At 52.9% G+C, this 25,185-nt stretch overlaps 9 protein-coding genes across 9 annotated transcripts; 4 read left to right on the forward strand and 5 right to left on the reverse strand.

Moving 5' to 3' along the window:
- Positions 1-883: 883 nt before the first annotated feature.
- Positions 884-1,963, reverse strand: M406DRAFT_331608 (GroES-like protein; the record flags this gene model as incomplete). Its single annotated transcript, XM_040920651.1, has 1 exon — positions 884-1,963. One exon carries the CDS (start codon positions 1,961-1,963, stop codon positions 884-886), a length of 1,080 nt encoding a protein of 359 aa, XP_040774017.1.
- Positions 1,964-2,560: 597 nt separating this feature from the next.
- On the reverse strand, positions 2,561-4,518 carry M406DRAFT_331609 (MFS general substrate transporter; the record flags this gene model as incomplete). The annotated part of the gene is made up of 3 exons (XM_040920652.1): positions 2,561-3,813; positions 3,908-4,092; positions 4,169-4,518. The coding sequence occupies 3 exons, from the start codon at positions 4,516-4,518 to the stop codon at positions 2,561-2,563; spliced, it is 1,788 nt and encodes a 595-aa protein (XP_040774018.1).
- Positions 4,519-5,395: 877 nt separating this feature from the next.
- Positions 5,396-6,384, reverse strand: M406DRAFT_262235 (cytochrome P450; the record flags this gene model as incomplete). The annotated part of the gene is made up of 2 exons (XM_040917497.1): positions 5,396-5,758; positions 5,866-6,384. 2 exons carry the CDS (start codon positions 6,382-6,384, stop codon positions 5,396-5,398), a joined length of 882 nt encoding a protein of 293 aa, XP_040774019.1.
- Positions 6,385-9,960: 3,576 nt separating this feature from the next.
- Positions 9,961-12,010, forward strand: M406DRAFT_83961 (uncharacterized protein). Its single transcript, XM_040926040.1, has 4 exons — positions 9,961-10,136; positions 10,386-10,459; positions 10,516-10,663; positions 10,724-12,010. Exons 1-4 carry the CDS (start codon positions 10,109-10,111, stop codon positions 11,650-11,652), a joined length of 1,179 nt encoding a protein of 392 aa, XP_040774020.1. The 5' UTR covers positions 9,961-10,108; the 3' UTR covers positions 11,653-12,010.
- Positions 12,011-12,613: 603 nt separating this feature from the next.
- FOR (glycine hydroxymethyl transferase) lies at positions 12,614-14,165 on the forward strand (the record flags this gene model as incomplete). The annotated part of the gene is made up of 3 exons (XM_040924370.1): positions 12,614-12,664; positions 12,729-13,093; positions 13,175-14,165. The coding sequence occupies 3 exons, from the start codon at positions 12,614-12,616 to the stop codon at positions 14,163-14,165; spliced, it is 1,407 nt and encodes a 468-aa protein (XP_040774021.1).
- A 783-nt stretch (positions 14,166-14,948) lies between these two features.
- On the reverse strand, positions 14,949-16,334 carry M406DRAFT_231469 (glycerate dehydrogenase; the record flags this gene model as incomplete). Its single annotated transcript, XM_040915875.1, has 4 exons — positions 14,949-15,064; positions 15,125-15,740; positions 15,829-15,958; positions 16,108-16,334. Coding segments are annotated over 4 exons (1,089 nt in total), but the record flags the coding sequence as incomplete, so codon positions are not given.
- Positions 16,335-17,200: 866 nt separating this feature from the next.
- Positions 17,201-19,869, reverse strand: M406DRAFT_64247 (uncharacterized protein; the record flags this gene model as incomplete). The annotated part of the gene is made up of 4 exons (XM_040924871.1): positions 17,201-17,734; positions 17,777-18,527; positions 18,612-19,136; positions 19,298-19,869. 4 exons carry the CDS (start codon positions 19,867-19,869, stop codon positions 17,201-17,203), a joined length of 2,382 nt encoding a protein of 793 aa, XP_040774023.1.
- A 509-nt stretch (positions 19,870-20,378) lies between these two features.
- On the forward strand, positions 20,379-20,806 carry M406DRAFT_224835 (uncharacterized protein; the record flags this gene model as incomplete). Its single annotated transcript, XM_040915699.1, has 4 exons — positions 20,379-20,419; positions 20,478-20,515; positions 20,575-20,651; positions 20,717-20,806. Coding segments are annotated over 4 exons (246 nt in total), but the record flags the coding sequence as incomplete, so codon positions are not given.
- A 1,002-nt stretch (positions 20,807-21,808) lies between these two features.
- On the forward strand, positions 21,809-24,763 carry M406DRAFT_262422 (Gpi1-domain-containing protein; the record flags this gene model as incomplete). The annotated part of the gene is made up of 8 exons (XM_040917509.1): positions 21,809-21,928; positions 22,070-22,162; positions 22,249-22,270; positions 22,359-22,486; positions 22,546-23,677; positions 23,733-24,194; positions 24,264-24,358; positions 24,446-24,763. 8 exons carry the CDS (start codon positions 21,809-21,811, stop codon positions 24,761-24,763), a joined length of 2,370 nt encoding a protein of 789 aa, XP_040774025.1.
- Positions 24,764-25,185: the final 422 nt, after the last annotated feature.

A 25,185-nucleotide genomic window follows, 5' to 3' on the forward strand; every position in this document is an offset into this window, starting at 1 on the left:
GGCCTCTGGTTAGAGACACGGTGCCGGTGACTGCCATTGCTGCCCCTGCGCGGGTCGAGAATGTCGCCAGAGAAACGGGTAGTGTTGCAAAGGGAGTGGATGGGGGGAGGACGAAGAAGGATGTTGGAGATATGAGGAGTAGTTTTGTCTGGAGAACGGTGCTGCTCTTGGCTCTGCTCTTGTTGGTGGCTGAGGTTTATAAAGGTGGGAAGACCTCGTAGCTGGTGTTCATTGATATATTTATTCTTGTATTTTTCTATCTTTGTTTGGATACATTCAGTCAAACTCTGTCAATTTCATGGCTGTCGTTGCGCAATCACAATCATTTGCGTCTCTCCTACATTGTCATTATCATTACAATTCTCCATGCATTTCTTCATACTGTTCAGTCTCAAGGCTCACTCGGAAGAAAAGGACTAGTGTGATGACCAAAATGTTTTATTTTGAACGCTTACGTGCTAGAACCGCGCTCATCACTGGATATTGTCCGCTGCTGTTGCTCTTGTCAAAGATTCAACAGGTTTTGGGATGACTTCAGGTTCATTATTGAATAGTCTTCGTATGTCATGCGAGGGCCAGTGGCTCAGCCAGCCCTGGATACGTACGTAGCCTCAGTTGTCTGGCTATTGTTTTCTTTCTTGGTTTTATTTTATCTTCCTTTTTTCTTCCTTTGCGGTAGCTTATTCATTTCAGTGTCTTTTTTTTTTCCCATCTGTATAGCTCATATTCACTCATAGATCATTTTCATCAAGAGTCCCCAGGGCTCTCATACAGCATCAACGGCTTTCCAAAACGTAGTTCCAATTCAATCCAGGTATGCTTTCTGAGATGATTCTTCCGATGCCCCATCTTGATTCACCAGTGTCATTGCCCAAGAATGACATTACATCGTCACCACCAACTTCTGCCCCGACACCGCTCCTGACCTCAACATCTTCAAACCCTCCAATACGCGCTGGAGCCCTCCTCCCAGGTTCTGAATAGGATGCGTCTTGAGCAGACCCTTATCCAGCAAGCCCCGAAAGACGCCAATATATCGTTCCGCAAGGGCACGCTTCTCCAGGTCCCCCAAAGTCTCATAGCCATTCGACAAAGGCACGTCCTCGCCCGAGGCCTCATACGCCAGCACCAGCTTGAGGCGCACGGCCCGGCGCGTCCGCAGCGCCTCGGGGACCAGCTCCAGCGACGCATACCTGCCGCCCGTCCGACCGATGGCCGCATAGCAGTGCGCAACCGTCTCCGGGTCGGCGATGCAGTCGTACACATACCTGAGTTTCCCACCCGTGAGCCGCTGGATCTCGGCGACGAGGTCAGGCCGCATGTAGTCCAGCGCCGCGGCGGCGCCCCGGTCGCGCGCCAGGTCGAAGTTCCGCGGGCTGCAGACCGCAATGGGCGTGAGCCCGGACAGCCGCAGCAGCTGGAGGGCTATGGTCCCCGTCGCCGTGCTGCCGCCGTAGACGAGCACGGGGAAGGGCTTCTCGGCTGGCTTGTCTGGGTCTGCGGTGGCGGCCAGGCCCAGCGCCGAGGGCTCCCACAGGGCCAGGAGGTTCGTCATGAGCGCCACGCCCAGTGTGGCGGCTTCTTCCATCGACAGGGTGGGTGGGACGGGAAGCAGGAACTCGGGCCGTGCTCGCACGTACTCTGCAAAGGCCCCGTTGGTGAGGTCGCCTGGGTTGGAGCCGTGCACCATGCCGCACACGCGGTCGCCGAGGCGGAGATCTGTGGTCGTGCCGGGCGGGATGAACGCCACAGTGCCTGAGAAGTCCATGCCTACGACGGAGCCTGGGGTAGGGAAGGCTGCGCCCATCTTGTTGTCGCTCGGGTTGAGCGCTACTGCGACTGTCTTGACTATTACTGTGCCGGCCTTGGGTGATGGCAGCGGCACGCCCTCCATCAGCTTGGGGCTGCCATTCTCGTTTTGTAGGATGGCTGTCTGCGAGATTGGGAGCTTGGCCGCCAGCATGTTTGATTTTTTTCTGCTTTTTTTCTTTTTTGTATTATTGGTTTTTGCCACACTTGAGATGGGTGAATGAAGACAATTGGCGACTTGGCCACGGAGAATTTAGGTCCTCGCATATCGATTTTGATAGCTTGCATGCCTGTACTTGTAAGTCAGTGTGTAAGTAATTAGTAGATTGTAGGAGAAACGTCAGCAGCACACACGTGCTTCTGCCACTGCTTGCATACATTGCCATTTTGGGTAATTGTCTGCCGAATGCTTTGGCCTATCATGGAAGACTCCAGATGTCAGTTCGGCGTAAACACCACATAGTGGTCATCGCAAATACAGTAGACCCGGCATGGAAGAATACACACTGGTCCTTCGGCACCAGCCTCGAAATGGATCTGTCGAGTGGGGGACAGCAGATCTACTTTGAAAGGCCAGGTTAGAAGGCAGATTGTGCATGGATATCCCTCTTTTGAAAATCTAATTTATTGAATTTACCTTCTAGGGTCCTCGCCAGGTGTTCAGTGTCTACGAAATATACAATTAAATACATATGTACTGCCCGTTCCTCATCTAATATTGGACTTAATCTCAAGTCAACTTCTGTCTCACTTAAATAGCTGCCCCCTTCTCGGCATTCGTCGTAGGTTTTGCCCGGTTGTACCTGTCATTTTCATGCTTGAGGCCGTACTCGGTCTCCAGCTTTTCCCTTAGCATGATTTCATGCTCAGCAAGAGACAACAGGAACCCCACGCCAGCAAACGCGATCGAGATCTGGAACACCCTCTGCACCGCCTGCGCGTACACCGACCTGATTTCTGCCTGGACAGGCAGCGCGAACTGCTTGACCTGCGCCGCCGACGCCGCGCCGTACGCTCCTCCGCTGGCCATCATCTCTGCAGCCGCGGGGTCCGAGATCTCACCAATGAGCTGGCTGACCCGGTTGTTGAAGATGCTCGCAGGGATCGCAACGCCCCAGACCCAGCCGATGCTCCTGATGAAGCCCCAGGTCGCAGACGCCGCCGCCTGGTCCCGCTCCGGCACTCCGTTCTGGAAGGCCGGCAGCTGCGAGTTGAGGAGGACGCCCCCGCCCAGCGCAGCGACGCACTGGTAGCTGGCCCACTGCGCCACTGTGGTGTGCGGGTTCTGAAGCGTGAAGAGGCCCAGGCCGAGCATGAACACGGCGAAGCCGGCAATGTGGACGGGCTTGTACCGGCCCCAGCGGCTGATGGCTACGGCGGCGAGTGCAGCACCTGGAATCGCCACGAGCGACATGGGCAGCAGGGCCACGCCGGAATACTGAGGGCCGTACAGCTTTGCGGCCTGGAAGAAGACGGGGAGGAAGAAGACACCCCAGAACGTCAGGGCCGAGTTGATAAAGGTGTTGATGCTGACGATGACCGAGGTGCGGCTGTGGAAGAGGCGAGGAGGCATGACGGGCTCCGCAGCTGCGAAACGGCCTCCCTGTGTATATGCGAAGAGGAAGAAGCCCAGGAACCCGAGCAGCAGCGGCACGAGGATGTGCCACGAGGCCCAGCTGTAGCTCGCGCCGGCATACGCCAGGGCATAGAGGACGGAGACGGTGGAGGCGATCAGCACGGCGTTGCCCACAAAGTCGATGCGCTGCATCTTCTGCGCGAAAGTTGTGTCCTTCTTGTAGTTGACCTGGAGGAAGCAGGACAGGAGCAAGAGCGACACGCTGCCGATCGGGATGTTGAGGTAGAAGATCCAGCGCCATGTTGTCGTGGCCACGATCGAGCCACCAATGAAAGGCCCCAGCGTCGTGCCCACTCCGTAGATGACGAGGATCACACCGATATAGTTTCCGCGCTTTCGGAGGGGGACCAGATCCGAGACGATGATGTCTAGATGTGATTAAAACATGGCAAAGTCAGAGAAGCGAGCTCTTTGATAATGGCCCCAGCGACGTTAGAATATATACAGGAAATAAAGACCCACCATTCAGCAGAGTGATGCCTCCAGATCCAAGTCCTTGGATGGCTCGCCCTGCAATCAACATGCCAGCATTTTTGGCACCGCCGCAGATACCGCTGCCCAGGGTGAAAATGGCCACGGAGCTCAACATGTTGTATCTCCTTCCAAAGACATTGCACAGTTGGCCGACTAAGGGTTGAATTGCTGCGCTGTAGGCATTATAAAACTACGTCAGATATATGACAATCCACCACTGTTGTATGCCACAGTCATCAACACACGTACCTGCAAATGAAGAATGCATTAGTCACCCAGATGTAATTCTCGCCCAGCTGCAGATCAGAGATGATCATGGGTGCTGCCACAGTGACAACTGTGTTTTCCAGGGCCGTGAGCAGCAGTGTCACCCCCAGCCCGAGAATGATGACCCAGAGACGCAGCCCGGGATGGAAGTCGTCCATCTCTGAGCTGCCATCTTCATTCTTCTCATGACTGCCTGCTTCCGCTGTCGGGTCATTGCTCGACAATGTGGCAATTGCATCCGTGGACGTTGCGGTGGCTTCGCCCTGAGAGTCTGTTGCAGCAGCGTCGTTGCTGCTGGTACTGGCCTGTGGAGCGTCTCGGCCGGAGAACATATTGAGCTAGAGGGTGTTGGACTTGGTGGAGCCGGGCGGCACGACGTTGAATCGCCAAGACGAGCCCAGAAAGCTTGGGGCTGGAGCTACCTACCTACAGTAACGCAGACAAATCTATGAGCGCGTAGAAGGACTGCGGCACCTCCGTTACGCCTCCCGGAGCTCTTTTGGAGGGAAGAGAGGAGGGAGAAGGTGCTTCTTGGCTGAACCCTGCGTCTGCTGTAACGGAATCGGAGCGCTTGACACAGTAAATGCATGCCGATATCTAAATCGAACAAGAACAATGCGCATGTTCGGCGTTGCGCAGCCTAAAAGGGCCTCCGTCAGCGGTCGAACTTCGGCGTGGTTTTGCCTAATTGGGATAATTGTCTTAAAACGACGGGATCAACACCGTATTGGGGGCCCCCTTTGAAACGACAACACATTTGCCATCACTCACAGCCAGGACTTTGTTATTAATTTTGTTGAGATCAGTCTGTCTCTCAGCATGACTAATTGATTGGCTGAGAATAGTAATTATCACTTCCAAATCTTTTCTTTCGAATTGCAGTCTGAAAACCCAGGGCTCCTAGCCTCTTCTTCCAATAGTATCTCACGCCATCTTCGGTGGGGATCATAACTGTTGCATGCATTGCTCTGAGGTTGTTGGACAAGGGGAGTTTTGAGGATTGCGATTGCGAACAGTGTCTGGACAGAGTAACTTCAGGTGGCAAATTTGAAATTGAAGCCTTGAGAGGCACTAGATTGCCTGGTAGAATAACCTGGACAAGCAAGACCCAGCCATGAGATGACATCTTGCACATAAAATCATTATGAAATCACATGGAGGACTTTTTGTGAAGGAGTGCTCGCTTGACAAGCACTGATCTCTCGCCCTCTACCCCAAATCCTCCGGGCCTCTCTTGATGAAAACGAAGCGGACACGAAGCTCAGGCTTGGCCCACATGCCGTACACACGGAAGCTGCCATCAAACTCGAGCTCTTCTGACACCTGCTCCATGTCGAACAGCCAGATCGTCTTGGCGATGAACAGTCTGAACATGATCCTCGCCACCTCTCTGCCGGGACACTGGCGAGGACCCACGATAAAGGGGAAATGGGCCCTGTGGTCGTCCTCTGCAAAGGCGACATCGTAGTCCGGGTGGTCGTGCGGCAGCCATCGCTCTGGCCTGAAGGTCCTGGGGTCATGGAAGAACCGGGCGCTGCGGTTATAAGTGAAGGCAGACGATCGGACGACGACCTGAGCCGGCATGGCCAGTTAGAAAGTAGATTTGCCCCATGGCGCCTGGACGAATCGTGCCTAAAGAATAACGAGCTTCGAGGGCGTAAACACGCAGGTAGACTTACACCTTTGGGGATATATTCGCCATTCACTTCAGCCCCCGGACTTATCCTGGGGAGAGCGTGGTGCACCGCAGCAGAGCTGAGCCGCAGTGTTTCCGAAAGACACGCATTTAGCCACGGCAGAGACCTCAACGTCTCGCTGTCAATCTCCTCGCAGGAGGAAAAGGCGCCTCTTATCTCGCTCTTGAGCTTCTCGAGAGCCTCCGAGTGCTGCAAGATGAAGAAGAAGAGCGCATAAATCGCCACCGAGGTCGGATCGTACCCGCCGAGGATCAGCTGGCCCGCGACGGTCAGCATGTAGCCGACCTGCTTCTTGCTTGTGGGCGCAGGCTTGTCGACGGGCAGGAGCTGCTCGAAGTAGTCTGAGTGGCGGAGCTTGTTTCGCATCTCGATGCGCTCCCTGACGCGGAGCCGGAGTTCGCTGATGATCCTGGGCAAAGACCTCATCACACTCCATGGGACCAAGAGCAGTGCCAAGGGGGTCACGAGGGGGTAGGTTTTGGCAGCTGCGATGATAACCATCAGGTGGCTTGCTATCTCCAGCGTGTCTAGGAATGAATGGTTCTTCACTATTCACATTACGTTAGCAATAATATCAACAAGAGTAGTATTGAGAATGCAGAACGACTCACTGTCTCTGACCTCGTGCATCTCCCAATTGTATGCGAGGTCTGCGGCGGTATCCATGCACACCCGTTCTACCAACTGTAGAAATAAAGAAGATTGAGATATTAGTATCAGTATCAAAACCTTTCAGATTCAACTCATACCGATTTCAAATCTAGTCCTTCAGGTCTGCCTCCCATCTCTTTCATCCTAGTCATGGCCAAGTCAATGTAGTGGTTCATGATAGGTAGCTTGGCCCTTAGAGAGTTGCCACTGAAAGCTGGAGACATCATCTTTGATACCCGGCGATGCTTTTCCGGATCTCTCTCCCACAGCAGGCCATCGTCCTCATCGCCCATGCCTTCGACTATGGGTGTCTTGATGAAAGTTTCCTTCAGGTCCCTCTTCGGTCCGTGGATGTCTTGTCAGGTGTTAGTCACACTGCCATTTCACATCATGATTGACAAGAGGTGGAACTTGCCATGAAAAGCCTGTGGCTCCAAGAACACCAGTGAGTCTGGTCCAATGCGAACTATGTCGCCTGCCCAAAGTATACATTAGCTTTGGAAGGGGTCCTCAGGAATTCGGGATGCGAAGGAATTCAATGATACACAAGGACACGGCGGTCGGTAGAGGCTTCACATACCATACTTGTTCAAGGCGCTCTCAATGACCCAGGGCCATCTCCCACCAGCCCTGTAGACTTTAGCGTGCGCATCTCCACGCCATCATGGCTACACCCATGTGAACTCACATATGATACACCTCCCACGAACGTGATACAGAGGCAAGCTTCGGGCCAGGGAACCTGGACAGTGGATGAAAGTATGCATTGTAGATGTAGTTAATCAGGGTGTGCACAATAAGCTGGAACAGTCAGTTATCTAGTGAAGGCCCCTCAATGCCTAGGGAGTGCATGTTGTCATCAGAATACACCTACTGCTCCACCAGCCAGGAGTAGCCACTGCTTCCATGTCAAACTAGTCAACGCTGCCGGAAGAGCTTTCAAGTCATGAGTTGTCATGAAAGACATTATGTTGGCCGGAAGCGTAAGGCGGTGTGTTTCGAATGCGATTTATAGATTTTTCTCATCAAATCGTCCAGATGTCCACCTTCTCGGCAGAAAAGAGGTTTCTGGGGCTCTGAATTTGTATAAGATAGAACATGTCCGGCCGTGAAAGGTCGACTCCGTTCCAAAATCTTTGCATTCCACTTTCCAGCTGCAACCTTCAGCAGTGCGTGCCGTATTCATAACGGCTGCAATCAGCCGATCGGCAATCCTTCGCCGACGAAATGGAACGCCTTAGCCGTGTGTAAGCCGCTGCATAGAGGAGTTGGCTGATGGAGGTGGCGTCGCTGATTTTCCCGAAAAAGTAAGTTGAATCCGGCCTGTTGTGAGCAGGAGGCGAGTCTGACACCACCACCGCTTTCCGGGGACTTTCTTTGCATTTAGACTCGAAGTCGACTTGAACTCTGCGCTCACCCGGGTGCGCATCTTCGCACAATACTGTATACATAAGCTCGTTGTCTCTATAGTTATTTATTCACATAACATACTGGACCACGACGTAATCCACCTACGCTACTGCCTGTAATACTCTTCTCCTCGCCTAGCATAACACCACCGAGCCTATATCTTTCCACTTCTTTTTCAACCCTAGCACGGACAAGCTGCTTACACAAAACTGGTCCAAGAAAGAGCACATACTTGCAAGAATAAGTAACAGCTAATTTATTCAAATACTACGCTCGACAGCACCACATGCCTTCTTCGGATTCAGCGATGCCGGGCGCGTTTTTCTCGCTCCGGTCCCTTCCCCAACCACATTCATAGCTCTCTATAGTAAACCAAAATCATTAGTATAAGAACCTGCGACTACCTGTACTACAGCACCTCTACTGGGCCGACACTTGGATTGGCCGAACATTCACCCTCGGACATGGCATACAAACTCGATACTTTGTTATTGTACAATATTTTCAACATCATGACTTAATAAATACTAGAGTTAAAGTATCAAGCATTTATCACACAAGTGAAGTATAGGCCCGATCTTACGAGCTGGAACCGAAATCTGGTTGATAGCTGCCAGATGTCTGTTAATACAGAGATTGATTCTCGCTATATTCAAGAACCGATCTGACAAAGCGGCATGGTGAGTGGGGGCCAGCCCTTGCACACCAGGGTTAGGGTAACCACGGCTTATGCCTGACGTCAAGTACATATTATAATCATGAACCACGTCTGTCAAATCAAAAACCAATACGGCTTCTTCGATTACCCAATTTCTCCCAAGTTCCTTGTTCTAGTGAGCGGGAAAAGCTCTTTCAACCCGTAGTAGGCGTTCAAGGGCGGGAGGCAGCCCAAAGTCGATCCCTCTCCCGGCTCCTCCCATAAAACAGCCAATCCTAACGTGAAACCACTTATTGCTAATTTGCCAGCCAGTGTGCATGTCACGGGCCCTTCTAAAGCTTATGATCAGGGCTACTATGATAAGAGCCGAGACGGCAAATGCTCTCGACCGATGGAAGATGCACTGGATTTTGGGCCTACGAAAAATACCTCTCACAGATTCTATCACATGTTGCACATCTGAGCAACCGAAGATCGACGCTGCAAGGCAGGCACCTTACTCATAATTCCTAAGAAGAAAGGTTGAGGATCCCTTTGTGGTATCTGGATAGAGAGGGCACAGCCGGTGTTCCCGAGCAGCGTGGTCCACTCCTCTCCAAGATACAGAATATGTCCCTGTGACGGCTGTTTTATGCACCATGGGAAGAGAAATGCTACATAGTAACCATGCGTGCCATGGCAGATGATCGATGGGGAAGTCGGCACGCACCTTCATTTCCGATCCTTAGTCATCAGTCGTAGGCGCACTGACAGGAGTAGACATTCCGGGTGGTGACTCGGTGATTCAGGACCCCCTGTTCAGGCGCAGCGGGTAGAAACGCCGCCCGTCTGACTTGACCCTGCGCATCCAAGGGTGTAATGCCCACGCAGCATTTAGGCGAGTACTTGCTTTCCTGGTAATGCTAGGCAAGTGGTCGTAAGCCGGGCTACTGCCTTATCATCATAGAGGACAGCGGCCAGGCTGCCAGTGCCAGACCCCATTTCTCGAGTCACGACTACAGACAGCAACAAGTCCCCAACATGGTATGGTAGTATGGTGCTAACACTACCAGTTATGTACTATCGTACATAAAACAAGTGCTATGGTACGATTGCGCTAACCCCAGCCCCATGTCAATTACCCCAGTACATGGAACTCTCTTGCGCCACCATGTATCTTGTACCGCACCATACTATGTACTATTGTGCAGTACTACCGTAGCGATTTGTTGGCCAGGGACTGACGTAGCGCACCCTCCCGGGGTTGCCTGTCACAGGTGAGCACTTGACCAACCACCCACCTTGGCCGTCCACGCAGCAATGGAGCTTCCCCAGTTCCTCATCACTCCCTGAACCTTCAACAACTCATCATCGTCCACTTTTAACCCAAACACTCCTACCTCTTCACTGACTGTCGTCTCCTACCCTTCCCTAGTTTTTTCTCTCTTCATCATCTTTCTCACCAACCCAACAACTCTCATTTCTGCTTCTGTTCCGCTCCTTGAAAGTCTACACAAGCTGCCCATCATGAAGGGTGCTATGCTGAGCGCCATGCGTGAGTCCATTACCCGCCCTCTTTACGTCGCATGTTGCCACCCCTTGTGATGGCCTCTCTCGGTTCCGGATCTGTTGGTCATCTACCATCTATCCAAACGTTGCAGCAGTGGACTCGCATTGTTTCCCCTCTCTCCCAATTTCCTATGCTACGCCCTCGTGGTCTTTGGGGTTGCGCTCTCTGCCTGTCGCCCATTATGACGTTCCCGATGTCGTGACGCGTACTGACCTCCGGCTGATGATGATGTAGTCTTTGGCGCCTCCGCCCAGGCGGCTGGAGTCCACAAGATGAAGATCCAGAAGATCCCCTTGGAGGAGCAGATGGTCAGTACCCGGCCTCTCCGACACCTCCGTTGCATTCCTCGCTAAACAGATAACAGAAGGCGTTCCCCTTGCAGCAGCAGGCGAAGTGGCTCGAGCAGAAGTACTCGGGAGACTGGAACCCTTTCTCCTCGCAGCAGCAGCAGCAGCCCATCAGCATCGAAAAGGGACACCAGGTTCCTATTGAGAACTACCTGAATGCTCAGTGTACGTTGCCACCTCCCGGTACTCTTCCTAGTCCGCTTGTCTAACAGCCCTCGGCCACAGACTTCTCAGAAATCAGCGTCGGGTCTCCTCCCCAGACCTTCAAGGTCATCCTCGACACCGGCAGCTCCAACCTCTGGGTTCCGTCCTCCAAGTGCGGTTCCATAGCATGCTACCTCCACAACAAGTACGAGTCCTCCTCGTCCTCGACATACAAGAAGAACGGCTCTTCGTTCGAGATTCAGTATGGCTCTGGTAGCATGAAGGGCTTTGTCTCCCAGGACACCCTGACGATTGGAGACATTACTGTCAAGAACCAAGACTTTGCCGAGGCTACCGAGGAGCCCGGGCTGGCCTTTGCCTTCGGCAAGTTCGACGGAATCTTGGGCATGGGATACGACACCATCTCCGTCAACAAGATCGTGCCCCCCGTCTATAACATGATCGACCAGAAGCTCATCGACGAGCCCGTCTTCGCCTTCTACCTCAGCAGCGACGGAGATGGTTCTGAGGTCGTCTTCGGCGGCTCGGACAAGGCCCACTACACGGGCAAGATCGTTAACATTCCCGTCCGTCGCAAGGCCTACTGGGAGGTCGACCTTGACGGCATTACTATCGACGGCGAGACTGCCTCCTTCGAGGACTCTGGTATCATCCTGGACACCGGCACTTCCCTGATTGCTCTGACAACCGACATCGCGGAAATGCTGAACGCCCAGATCGGTGCAAAGAAGGGTTACAGCGGAACCTACACCCTGGAGTGCAACACCCGCGACAGCCTGCCAGACATCACCTTTGGTCTTGCCGGCTACAACTTCACCATTGGCCCTTACGACTACACCATTGAGTCCGGCGGTTCCTGCATCTCTGCTTTCATGGGCCTGAACCTGCCTGCTGGTCTGCAGGGTATTCTTGGTGACGCGTTCCTCCGCCGGTGGTACAGCATCTACGACATTGGCAACAATCAGGTCGGCATCGCTGCGGCCAAGTAAAGATTGGGGTTCCATATTGCAGTGGGCGGCTCCAACGAGCATCTGTAAGAACACAATAGTCTTTTGAGACAAACATTTCGGAAAGCCTCACTCGGTCTCTTTTCCAACACTAATAAGGTCTTATTAAGAGGTGCTCTACCTCAACAACTCCCCAATTCATGGGTTTTCCTTTTGGTTTTGTTTCTGGTGGCAACAGAATGTGTAAGGTAGTTTAGGATTGCATTGGTCGCATAGGTGACATAGCACAGACACGAAGGCTCGACAAGGCTTTTCAGTCCTCTCACCCATCTCACATACCTGAGTTGAGGTGATGTAGAAGAAGTTAGCTAGAGCAATTGACATCGGGGTTTTTTCTTTTTTTCTTTTTGAAACATGTTCAAATTAGGATCGTGAGTCAAATGCTCCCATGCAGCTGGTTCCACGCCGCCAAACCATTCATCGCACCTAAGTAAACATCGGCCATCGTGACCGCTATTACGTACTATGACTGTACATACTCAATGTACTGTGCTATGGCGGTAGTGCCGCATAGAGAAAGACAATCCCTCCGAAGTTCGCACATCCAAGCTAAGCTTGCCCCCCTGAAGTGTCCGAGTCGAGCCCTAAAAGAACCCTGCTACATCGATTTAGCGTCCATGGGGCGCCTGTTGGATTTTTTCTCTCCCCGGATCGGCGACTTTAACATTCGCTTACTGAGTTGACTCCCTTCAACCTTGCTCTGTTTATATTTTTTCTTCTTCCCCACGATTTGCCCAAGCTTTCTATCCTACGAAGCTCTCTCGTGCAATCCGTTCAAAGACTCTCCCTCACTCACACACCTCAAGAATTATCACAATGGCTAGCAACGGCCACTCGTACGCCCTGTCCCAGGGTCACAAGGACGCAAGTCTCCCTTGATTCGACCCCGCCATGCCACCGTGGGGTCAAGCTCTAGACCAAAAGCCTGCTGACTGTTTTATAGATGCTGGAGAAGTCTCTCCTGGACAGCGACCCTGAGGTCGCCCAGATCATGGTATGTTGCTCCTTATGAAGTCGAATACTTCCGTCTGAGCAGAGGTTGACTCGTTTCCTTCCAGAGCAACGAGATCCAGCGCCAGAGGGAGTCCATCATCCTCATCGCCTCCGAGAATGTCACCTCCCGTGCCGTCTTCGACGCCCTCGGCTCTCCTATGTCCAACAAGTACTCAGAGGGCCAGCCTGGTGCTCGGTACTACGGTGGCAACGAGCACATTGACCAGATCGAGCTGCTCTGCCAGAAGCGTGCCCTCGAGGCCTTCAACCTCGACTCTTCCAAGTGGGGTGTCAACGTCCAGACCCTCAGCGGCAGCCCTGCCAACCTGCAGGTCTACCAGGCTCTGATGCCTCCTCACGGCCGTCTGATGGGTCTCGATCTCCCCCACGGTGGCCACTTGAGCCACGGCTACCAGACACCCGCCAAGAAGTAAGCTTTCTCTGACTACACCCAATCTCGTTGTTGATGAGAGCTTCCTCGTGACTAATAGATGTACTCCCCCTTCTCTAGGATCTCTGCCGTTTCCACCTACTTCGAGACTATGCCTTACCGTGTCGACATTGAGACTGGCATCATCGACTACGACACACTTGAGAAGAACGCCGGCATCTACCGCCCCAAGATTCTCGTCGCTGGTACTTCTGCCTACTGTCGTCTGATCGACTACGCACGCATGCGCAAGATCGCCGACAGCGTTGGTGCGTACCTGGTTGTCGACATTGCCCACATCTCTGGCCTCGTCGCGTCGGGCGTCATCCCATCGCCTTTTGAGCACGCCGACGTCGTCACCACCACCACTCACAAGTCTCTCCGTGGCCCCCGTGGTGCCATGATCTTCTACCGCAAGGGCGTGCGCTCTGTCAACCCCAAGACCGGCAAGGAGGTCCTGTACGACCTTGAGGACCCCATCAACTTCTCCGTGTTCCCTGGTCACCAGGGTGGACCCCACAACCACACCATCACCGCGCTGGCTGTTGCCCTCAAGCAGGCCCACACGCCCGAGTTCAAGGCATACCAGCAGCAGGTCGTCGACAACGCCAAGGCACTGGAGAACAAGTTCAAGTCCATGGGCCACACGCTGGTTTCGGGCGGCACAGACTCCCACATGGTCCTGCTCGACCTGCGGCCGTTCTCGCTGGATGGTGCACGTGTCGAGTCGGTGCTGGAGCACATGAACATCGCGTGCAACAAGAACGCCATCCCTGGCGACAAGTCTGCGCTGACGCCCTGCGGTATCCGCATTGGTACCCCAGCCATGACCTCTCGCGGTTTCGGCACCGCCGAGTTCGAGCGCGTTGCCGACTACATCATCCAAGCCATCAACATCTGCAAGGAGGTTCAGGCCAGCCTGCCCAAGGAGGCCAACAAGCTCAAGGACTTCCGTGCCAAGATCCAGAGCGGCGAGGTTGAGAAGATCAACGACCTCAAGAAGGAGATCAAGGAGTGGTCGATCACCTTCCCTCTGCCCGTTGAGGGCTGGCGCATGGATGCTGGTATCTAAGCACCAGCATGAGGGGAGAGATCTAGTTGGAGAGAATCGAATGTGGAGGACTAGATGATAGGAATCTGCACCAACACCCAAAAAAATCGGGACTGGCGTTATTCAACAGCAAAAGTCATTGGACGGATGATGATGATATCCAAAAACAGGCTTCCACAGCCTGTTCTTTTTGTTATTCTTTGGCGGGATATGGAGCAAAGGGCGAGTTTTTTTTTTCATTTTGACAACTTTCTACTACAATAACCGGGAATTGGTATAAAAAATTGAGGGAGGAAGGCCATCATTGCATTGCATTTCATCAGGCGTTGCAAGACACTTTCGGGTGTGGGGCTTTCTTCCGGGACTGCCAATGAACGAACCGCTTCAACGCGGATTTTGAGAATATTTGTCAGCTGCGTGGTCTCTGTTCAATCATCCATATATGTGTGAACTTTTCAAAGATGCTTTGCAATCGAATGACTGCATAGAGGATGTGAAGAAGATGTTATTCATGTAACTTGTCTGTGTCTATGTTGTGAAGTATTTGACTTTGAGGCCTCGAAGGATTCACGCTCAAGCCCACTCTGATTGTATTTTGGCTGGCCCATCTCTCTCACTCCCCCCTCTATGGCTTTCCCCCTCTGTGCTCGTGAGAGCGGGAGAAATTGTCTTTGATGCGTGAGACAGGTGCTTTGAGTGCTTCACGGTCCTACGGCAACCCCCCCCCCCCACTCTTACTGCTCACATCAATAAATTCTCTCCTTACTTCCTCCTAGGCACCACAATATTCTCCCAAGCCTCATCCCCCTCCCCAAAAGCCCGCACATTCTCCCCAAGACTCCTCACCTGGTTCTGGATGGTCGTCTCGCTCAGCCAAGCCAGATGCGCCGTCATGACCAGGTTCAACCTCTCCCCAACTCCTCCTCCTCCCTCTCCGTGCTGCTGCTGCTGCTGCTGCTGCTGCTGCTGCTGAGAACCACCACCCAACAGCACACTATCCTCCTCGCTCCCTGCAGGTTCCACGGCGAACACATCGGTGCCGTAGCCGAAGATGGTGCGGGCGGTGAGGGCGTGGAGCACGGCGGGCTCGTCGACGATGCCGCCGCGGGAGACGTTGATGAGGATGGTGTGCGGGGCGAGGAGGGAGAGTTGGGGGTGGGATATGAGGTTTGTTGTGGAGGGGGTTCGGGGGAGGGAGAGGAAGAGGATGGTTGCTGTTTTGAGGACTTGTTCGAAGGGCAAGCGGGGGGGTGTCGTTGTGGTGATAGCGGTTGTAGTTGTGGTGGTAGATGACGAAGTTGCTGGTGTCGAGGAGGCAGAAGGAGTAGAAGAAGGAGAAGTGGTGGAAGCCGTCCCTCGGTCTGATATGATCACCCTCATCCCCAGAGACGAGCACAGCCGTGCAATATGCTTCCCCACCGCACCGTAGCCAATGATTCCCGCCGTCTCTTGGGTGCATGTCCTAGGCGGGGAGCCGGTGGCGTCGCGCATGTGTGCGTTCATGGACCCTTTAACCTTCCACTCGTTGGGGTGGGACGGGGTCGAGGAGGTTAGGGTGTTGTGGACCTTGACGAGGCTTCGGCGGGTGGCAAAGTACTGTTGTGTGTCAGTGTGTGTGTATGTGTGTGTGTGTGTGTGTGTGTGTGTATATGTATGGTTTCTGCATGGGAAGGGCACGACATACGAGGGCTATCGCGTGCTCAGCAACAGTCTCGCTGTTGCAGTTCGTGCTGTGCATCACCTGGATGTTGTTTTTGCGGCAGTACTCGAGGTCAATATGATCAGTCCCGACAGCATGCGTGATAACACATTTCCTACAAGCCAACAACAATGCCCCCCCCCCACCCACAATCGTTAGCCAACCCAATCCATTCATTATCATTGGCAGCAGCAGCAGCAGCAGCAGCAGCAGCATCCACCCGTTTCTCTCTCACCACTCATTCCCTCTCAAAAAGAAACTCACAAATACGGCGCCTGGCTCAGAACCTCACCCGTCAGCCGGCAGATGGTCCCAACCACAATACTAGCCTCCCGGATCCGCCCCACGACATCGTCCTTGTCCGCGTGCGTGTTGCGGTACACTAGGGCCTCGTACGTCTTATTCCGACCGAGGTCAATGGTGGTCTCATCCCAGGGGACGTGGATCGTTTCGAGCACGGCAATGACCTCGTGGGTGGCTGTGGGGAGCTGTTTCGCGTGGAGGGTTGGCTCGGAGGGCATGTTGGGAGGATTCAGTTGTGAGGCAGTGAACTTTCCTTGGGGTTTTACTCTTTTTGAATATGAATATATGTGTACTGTGTATGATTCTAATGTTGAGAGGGAAATAGTCTAAAATATGGATTATCCTTGATAAAAAGTAATTTTCATGGGTTCTTCGTTGCTGGGGACCTGAAGCGGCAGGGAGAAGATATAGGACGTCTTTTATTCAGCGTTGGGGATGATGATAGGAAATACCTAGAATGCGCATATATTGAAAGAAAACGCGTGAAGAGGACAAAGAATATAAAGAAAAAGCCACGCAAATCACAAATAAATAAATAGGACGTCTTCATTCAGGTCACTAGTCGTGTAAAGTTCGAATGAGACCCTGGCCATGTGGTAATCCCTCGAGTGACGATCCGTTCCGCACTTTCGCAAATGCGCGCTGCGCAGTAGCGGAGGGAGGGAGACCTTTCACTCTGCTTACAGACAGGTTTTTTCATGTCACGATCAAACAAAAGTACAAGATTTGTCAAAATATCTCTTCAAAAATTCTAGGTATGCTGATTCGGCGTTCTGAGGCTGTTTCCAGTACATGCGGCCTCATCCTGGAGGTCTTAAGTCTTCTCTATCTAGCAGAATAGCCAGCCACAGCTTGGGTATCTGAACATCGCACAAAACGGTCTTCACTTAGAGGCCAACGAATGTCCTACCGGCGGTACCATCATCCACTGAATGTCCTGTCTTTCTACACCACACATCCGCTACAGGATGCAGTGCACTATCTACTGGCAATGATCGTCTCTGCCAAGATGGTTCTGGACATGCTGTCATCAAGGAAATAGCTGCAGACGAGCTCATTTCCTGAAAGTGGCAGTCTTGCCCGGCCTTTCTGAGTGCATGCGTCTTGCCGGCTTGGGGCCCTCTGCGGTCATACGCGCCGCGTACGGGTCAAAGGCCTTCTTACCCTTGTCTTCCCGGTTGCTCATCAGAGCCCTCTGGGCGTGTAAGACTGACTGGGCATTGCCGTAATCAAACGGCGTCTCGTCCTCCTCGATCTTGTTGTCCTTGGGCGCTCTCATACTGACCCGCGCCGCGTTGTCGACCTTGGCCTGGACCCTCATGGCCCTCGCTGCATTCTTCTTGGCTTTCTTGTCGGCCTTCTTTCGCGCCTTTCGCTCGCCTGGGCTCTCTTCTACGTCGAGAGAGATCATATCCTGGGACTCGAGCGCTGCACCGCCTTCCTCTTCCTCTTCCGACTCCTCGCTTTGGAGATTCTCGAGCTTGCGCTTCCGTCCTTGGCGCAGCGTAAACTCGGTGTCATCTATGACTGGTTCCTCTTTGGCAGGCGGTGCTGGCGGATCCACAAGAGGTATCATATCTGCAGTCTCCTTTTGCGCCTTCTTCTTGGCTTCCTGCTGGGCAGCAGAGACAGCCGCTTCCTGGACAATAGACGTCCAAGGCAGGGGGATAAGCTTGCTGCTGACGTCTTCCACAGGCTTCACGGAATGCTCCCAGAGACTGCTGACGGGCATTGAGCCAAAAAGCTGCGACTTTTGGCTCCGAAGCTCGTTAACTGGCGGAAGGTCCAGCTCAGCCTGCTCACTCCTGCCGAACTCTCTCTGCGCAACAGCTGCCACCGTGTTGCCAGCGAGACCGGCCCTGAAATGCTCAACGGAGCTGGGGCCATTCGCGCCCGCCTCCTTCGCCGTCGTGACCAGCTCAAATAGCTCATCAAGCGACTGCTGTACTTTGGCGGCGCATCTCCAGCCCAGAAGGCTCCACAGGGCTTTGGGATCGCTCGGCAGGAGCTTCGCGATCTCCATCAATACCTGTTGCGGCATGATGAACATGGGGCTCTCATCTTCCTGTCGAGCCAAATCATCGCGCCACTTGTGGACCGCACGGTAGACGGAAAACTGGGGGCCATCAAGTCTAGTATAACTCTTTTGTAGGCTATTAGCCCAGCCTCTGGCTCCCTCGCCTGTGGTGGGATCGGGCGCCCAACTGGTGTATCTGTCGAGGGATGTCTCCTTGGACCTCCGAAGAGCAGATTCAAGCAGGTTCTTTTCCGGATCGCTGACGTCGGATCGATCGATGAGCTCGTTTCGCATGAGATCGTAAACGTAGAGGAGATAGTGAGTGTCGCAGCGGGCATAGTAAAGCATCTCATCCGTCAATGGTCTGTAACTGTCAGTATAAGGGACGCCCCCCCCCCCCCCAAAAAAAAAAGAGAAAGAAAGAAAAAGGGTTCGTGGAAGTACTCACCGTATTCTCCAATCTGCCATCTGATACTTTTTATCTGCATCAAAATCGACAAAGGTCTTGAGAAGGTAGGCCAGGCTCCTCTGGGGATAATTGAGAGCAACACTGGCGTGGTAGGTATCGAAGAGGCCGACGATATACAGCCCCAAGTCTCTTTGCAACCAGATGATATCCATAAAGGCACCGTGGAAGACTTTCAGGATCTTGGGGTCGGCGAAGACCTCGTTAAGAACCTCCAGCTTGTGTCGCCACGGTCGCAGCGTGTCGATGACCCAATCCTTCTGCTGAGTGCTAATCTGCATGAGAGACAATAGGCCGTGGTAGGTGCGGAGGTCATGGTGCTCCAGGTCAACCGCGATTTCTGTTGCCTGTCTGAGCTCTTCCAGCATCTCGAGAACGCCCTCGTAGGTGTCGACCCATATAGGAGATGTCGTCTCGATCGGTTGGTACGGGACGGCGTCACGCTTGGCGTAGGTGGTCGCGGGATATTGTAGGTTGGAGATCTCTATTTCGTACGGATGTTTATATCTGTATCTATGGTTAGCACTTGTGCAATATCCATGGTGCTTTTATGCTTGGAGGAACTTTTGCAGTCAAATTCTGAATCCTAGAGGGAGATCCGGTCCAAACGGAGCACCCTAAATGGTTTTTGTCCAGGGGAGGGAATGAAAGGAGAAGGGGAATCGTACTGTTCTTGTCCATTTTCGTCTACAAAGATATCGAGGCTGTCCTGCAATGGCACCGTAGCATGGGGCTTGCTGGTCAAGAGAGGTTTCCAGGGCCCAGTTGCAAAGTTATCGACCTTCTTTTCGAACGCATTCTGGGGCTTGACGATGTTGGCGCGCCGCCAGTTAGGCTCATTTCGATCGGTTGTCTTGGTCTTCTTGGAGGGTCCCACGGGCTCAGGAAAGTCGCTCTTCCTCTTGACCCGCCCGGTGTATTCGTCGAGGGCGATATCGCCCTTCTCGAGGAGGCCGTCGATCACATCTACTATGCTGGTCCACTGAATCTCGGCGTCCTCTGCATCTTCGAGCTCTCCGACTGGTTTCTGACCATTCGCCTTGGCGGCAGTGTTGATGACCTCGGTGGAGAGGCCGAGTAGATGGGTTGAATGTTCCTCGAGGCGGTCGCCAGTCGTAGGGTCTGCCGTGCGCAGGAAGCTGAGATCCTCGCTCGCGATCTGGTTGACGGTTCGGGTGGTCGATACCAGGGCAGCCTGGACCTTGTCCTGCAAGGACTTGAAGTCCTGCGAGGCATCCATAGCTATTTAGAGGCAATGGCGGAGGAACGCGCCAGGAAACGGCGGGTTAGGTCGAAAGGAAGAAAGAAACGCTTCAAACCGTGTTCTTGATGGGACTTCTGAAATGGAAAATTTGGCGGTTGACTGGCGGCAGGCAGTAGAGGGCGTCTTGGCTCGGTGCAGGTACTTGCAGCGGGGGATTTTTCGGCTGTGGAAGCAGGGGTTTTGAGGTACAAGTACTCCCCCGATAAGATAGCTCTTTCACACAACCAGCTCATCTTCCCAGGTACTTCAGTTACCACCTAATGGCTACCTCCGACCCAGCCGTGTGATTATTATTGTTGTTGTCAGTGAATTCTCCCACCCTACAAGAATAAGATCAAGAGAGCAACAACCATATCACACGAGGAATTTCTTTATTACCATCACTAGGTGCGTCTCCTATGAGTTGTTGTTTGTGAGCTGTGACATCAGGAGCTGCAGTTGACTCCGGATCGGGTCCAGTATTGCCAAGAGACCAACCAGCGAACATGTCTGCTTCTCTTGCAACTGAGTGCAACGAAGTGAAGGAGTAAGTCACTTGATGATTTGGACTTTGACTAGAAGCATGCACTAATGCAGATTTCTAGGAAATATGATACATGTTTCTTGAAATGGTACAGCGAAAGTAAGTCGAGAAGGTGTATCGTCTCTCTTGACCTAAATGCAAGTTCTGACCAGACACAGAATACTTAAGAGGGTTGGGGAAGGCCGATGACAATGATTGTGCTGCCCTTTTCAAGCAGTACCAGGCGTGTCTAAATGTGCGAAAACGTCCTTCTCATGCCACTATGAATTTATTCTCCAAGTCCTTGCTGACACCTGGCAGGTGGCCCTCAAGCAAAGAGGTATTGACAAGCTTCTTGAGGAAGCAAGGGAAGATAACCAGGAGAATGATGTGGTGCATATGCATCGCAAATGTAAATTCCACCTTTTTCCCTAAATGATGACCTGCACTGATTTCTCCAACAGGAACTGTAAGAGGACGAATTCAGAACTGTTTTGAAACGGAACATGGGAAATCTCAAAACCTGGCGCTTGGAGTTCAGCAGGAGGTCTAGCATCACTTCTATACCAAAAATATCCTGCGGTACATATTATCCTTTCAATGTCACAGAGGATAATGTCCTTTGGGAGGGTGGGCTTGATCAAGCTGCCCCAATAGCAACGAGGTGGTCCACTTTGTATCCTTGGATTCCCATTGTAAAATCTGCAATTTTCTACTCGCAAAAGTTAGAGACAACAGAGGTAAGGACAATAGCCTGGATGATGCCCCTGACCCATACATGTGCCTTAAAATGCTGTCCATCCGTAAGCTCAGCTGGGTAACATTCTCTCCCTTAGTCTACCCTGAAGCAGACAACATGGAAAGGCCTCGACCCCTGTCCACGTGGATGTCTACAGGGGTCCAGGCCCTGAAGACCGCCTAAACAGCTTCCCTCAACGGCAGGCAAGGCTGACTATAGCAGCCAGCAGCTACAGTATCCCAGGTCCCTCTCTCTTATCAGGGATCCCACACCAATTGAACCAATACCACTCGGTCGAATTGCGATTCGAGCTCGTATACCTAAACTTGAACTCATCTCCCAGTCTTATGGTCGAGCTTTTTCTTGCCATGGACCTCTGAACCTGGTGCAGCTTTCCGTCCTTTCTCATGCAGTTCGCGAAACCAACAAGCTGTGGGGCGTCTCTAGATCGACGTCTATAATCATCAAGCTGGAGCACATTATTCCGCAATCAAAAGTGACGGTTTCCAATCACCCGCGATCACAGCACCAAAAACAATACACATCTCTTGCATTGCAAAGCCACTGTGGTGGGATGCTCCTAGTCATCTTCTCGAGCACGTCCAAGGATCGAGTTCTCCCTCCAAGATCTACAACACTGCTCGGAATGCGATTGAGGTAGCGACGGCGCTTCTATGAACCCATTCTCCGCCCTCACGCTTGGTATCTTCGTAGCCGGCTACACCACCGCTCGATGGGACCTTGTTACCAGGCTCTATGAGCTTGCCATCTTTGCTTGGGACTACGGTGTTGTTGTCAGTCTCCAGCCACAAAGCTTTTTTCCTTCTTCTTCCCTGCCTGTCTTGTGTTCTCCGTGGTTCCTTTCGCCGCGCCCCTTCTTCTCCGGCAACTTGTAGCGCGACTTGGCTAACTTGTCTCTCTTTCTTCCTCGATAGTTGCGCGCCGCATACGGTTTTGTCATACTCTCGTTGTTCTTCCTTGTCATCTTCCTTCCTGTAGCACATCTCGCGGCAAGAGAGTCAGATCTGGTACGACCAAGCCTCCGCTATCCCGAGCACGCCCTTCTTCGACACTTCGTCCTCTCCTCCACATGCGCGCTAACAAGCTCTCAAAGCATCCACGGTCGCCCGGATCAGGTATATCTGCACGGGAGCAGCTGAACAGGAGAGGTTCTTTTTAGGCGCGCGGGTTCTCGTTTCCTCTGAAGGCTGTCTGTCATGCCAGAGCATGATGGCCTGATGCGCATTTTCTGGCCGATCGACATCCCAAGGTCTGACTTGCCTGGGGTGGTCGTGGGCTGGAGGAACTCAAAGCTGGATGTCTTCGTGGTCGCCATATTAGAAGCTGTTGACGTCAGTCCATTCTTGCCCGTTTGACAGGTGGTATAGATTGTCGTGCTGAGACTTGGCAGGCTCGAAATGTTGAAGAAGCGCTCAAACTGCACACCCTGCTGCGGAGCGCCCCTCACCCGATAGGACGAATCTTCGAGCTGTGCGGGCAACAGTGCATGCACGTGTTGGGCGTGTCAAACCCGAACGATGCCGTCGCCGTGAATCCCTCCTGGGTGCGCGTCACCGTTGACCCGAGCACGCGTGTCCCGCAGGTTCGATGCGCCCAGGCGTCAAGCATACAAATTATTCTTTTCCAGCGGCCGCAGCCCACGAGAATGCAATACATCTCCCTCAACCCGATCGCGCTCGCCCTGGGACACAAACATGTCGACGAGAGACACACCACCCTAGGTGAAGACGAGGCGGAGGACGAGAGACAGGAGAGGCTTCGGAGGGAGAGGACGAAGCGGCTTGTTGAAAAGCTCAAACAACACTCCATTACGAAACGACAACCTTCGGACAAGGAAAGGGCCCTCCCGCAGATTGTCAACCAGATCAATTGGTCCGCGGAGCTCGAGCAGCTTCTTCAGAAGAACGTGTCGAGGTTAGGGGCGAGACCCAGGCGAGCTCTTAGTGTGTCCGAGCGTGTGGTCGAGTCCGCGACGACAATGAAGAATTTTGTTCTGCTCTGGATGTGGGAGCTCGTCACCCTCTACATCTTCCCCATCATCCGCCGGGCATTCATCTTTGGTCTTGTCGGCCATCGGATCGCAGCAGAAATGTTTCTCATCATACTGGAATGGCGGCCACGGCCTCACATGGCTGCCATCAAGGACATATCAGCAACCGCGCAGCAGATCGAGATCCGCCTGCTCCAGTTCTGCTACTGGCCCATGCAGTATGTGACCTTGAGACAGAGGAAGAACGACTGGGAAAGCGTGACGACCAGCCACCCAGACTATATACGGTTCTACAATAGCCTTTGGCTGGTCGCGAATGATGTGATTATCGGGATAGCGTTGGGTTCTTACATCATTGACAACTCCACCTGGGTTGCCGAACAGATCAACGTGCTCTTGGCAAGATACACGGTCGAGGCCCTGCAGAGCAGCATTTCCTGGCTAATGGGATGGCCAGCGGGTCTCAAACTAAACACGGAGCTGGCAGCATTCCTGGGGGATCTCTTCCTATGGGTCATTGACTACTGGGCCAGTAGGTTGCCGCATGTTCGTCCTCTCCGATGCCGACTGGGCTGACACTCTTTTAGGTTGCATCGATGCTCTCCGACCAGCGCTGCCTCACATCATCTGGTTTGTCGGGTTTTCCAGCTTTGCTGGGGCCAGCATGCCCATCGCCATGTTCTCGGACCTGTTGTCGATTCTCACGGTCCACATCTACTCGTTCTATCTCGCCTCCGCCCGTATATACCACTGGCAGCTGACCATCCTAATCTCCCTCTTCCACCTCTTCCGTGGGAAGAAACACAACGTGCTGCGGAATCGAATCGACTCATGCGCCTACGACCTCGACCAGCTGCTGGTCGGAACGATTGTCTTCTGTCTTTTACTGTTTCTGCTGCCGACCGTTGTGGTGTTTTACCTCAACTTCGCGATTGCGCGGATGGTGATCATCTCCTTGAAAGCATCTTTTGACACCCTTCTTTCCTGTCTCAACCACTTCCCCCTCTTCGCCTTGATGCTCCGAATCAAGGATCCCCAGAGGCTGCCAGGTCAGTTGGGCACCGAGATTACCCTCATATATATGTGTGTCCAATGAAATGTCGCTGACAATCTCGCAGGTGGCATTCGTTTCGAACTTCGAGATACCCAAGAACATAGAAATGTACCTAATTCGGAAACCGACCTCCCCTCCACATCGGTCATCTATCTCAAGGTACGAAGCCCGTGGACCCCTGGCCTCTCTTTCCGTGGTTTTACTATTGCCAAGAAGGGTGTCCAAACTAACAAGTGCTGGCCTCAGTCCATTCCCCTGACCTTTCGTGCCATGTTCCACCAATACTTCCAACTCGGGTCCCGCATCCGCAAGCATTATCTCTCCCCTCGCGTGGTCCTATGCCTTCTCACGGGCAAGTTCGTCCCGCCAATTAATCGGAAGAATCTGTACAGCCTACAGTACAGTATGCTCCCGGCCAAGAGGTCCGGTATCACGGGGATGTGGGCCGCCGTCAACTCATTGTTCAAGAAAGAGGGCAAGATCCCAATCATGAATGGCAAGCTGAGGCATTCGAGTCAATTCGGCGGGCTGACGAGGAGTAGAGGGTATGGCGGAGGGCATTGAGAGAAATAGAGCCCAAGAAGGAAGGGGAGGGGGCGATAGTCGTTTGTAAATATGAAAAAGATGAAAATTAAAAAAAAAAATTCAATGTTGTGCATCCTCTCCAAGTCCAGACTATGTGTGTCTGTGGTCCGTCAGCGCATTGTTTGTATCAGGCCTCGTGTGTGCGTATATGATGCAGAGCAAGGCAGCCCACTGTTGGAGCAGGCAGCCACTGCCATGAAGAGCACCACAGCGTCTATCTGCATGCGGAGAGAGTATCTGGCCAATATCAGGGGCTGGATGAACAAGTGATCGATAGCGTGATATTACAATACACCAAGGAGGACCAGCAAGCAAACTTCAACGACGCAGGATTGGTACCGTGCAACGAGGGTATCATATGGAGGAGAGTCACGTAGTGTATTACGATGACATTGTCCAAC

The sequence above is a fragment of the Cryphonectria parasitica genome (assembly GCF_011745365.1).
Source record: "Cryphonectria parasitica EP155 unplaced genomic scaffold M406scaffold_6, whole genome shotgun sequence".
NCBI lineage: Eukaryota > Fungi > Ascomycota > Sordariomycetes > Diaporthales > Cryphonectriaceae > Cryphonectria > Cryphonectria parasitica.

What these genes read in the sequence shown, in the direction of transcription:
- M406DRAFT_83961 (XM_040926040.1), top strand. Translation starts at nt 10,109, where the DNA reads ATGAAGGGTGCTATGCTGAGCGCCATGC. An exon ending in TCCCCTTGGAGGAGCAGATG is followed by an intron (nt 10,460 to 10,515) that starts GTCAGTACCCGG and finishes AACAGATAACAG; the next exon opens with AAGGCGTTCCCCTTGCAGCA. An exon ending in GAACTACCTGAATGCTCAGT is followed by an intron (nt 10,664 to 10,723) that starts GTACGTTGCCAC and finishes CCTCGGCCACAG; the next exon opens with ACTTCTCAGAAATCAGCGTC.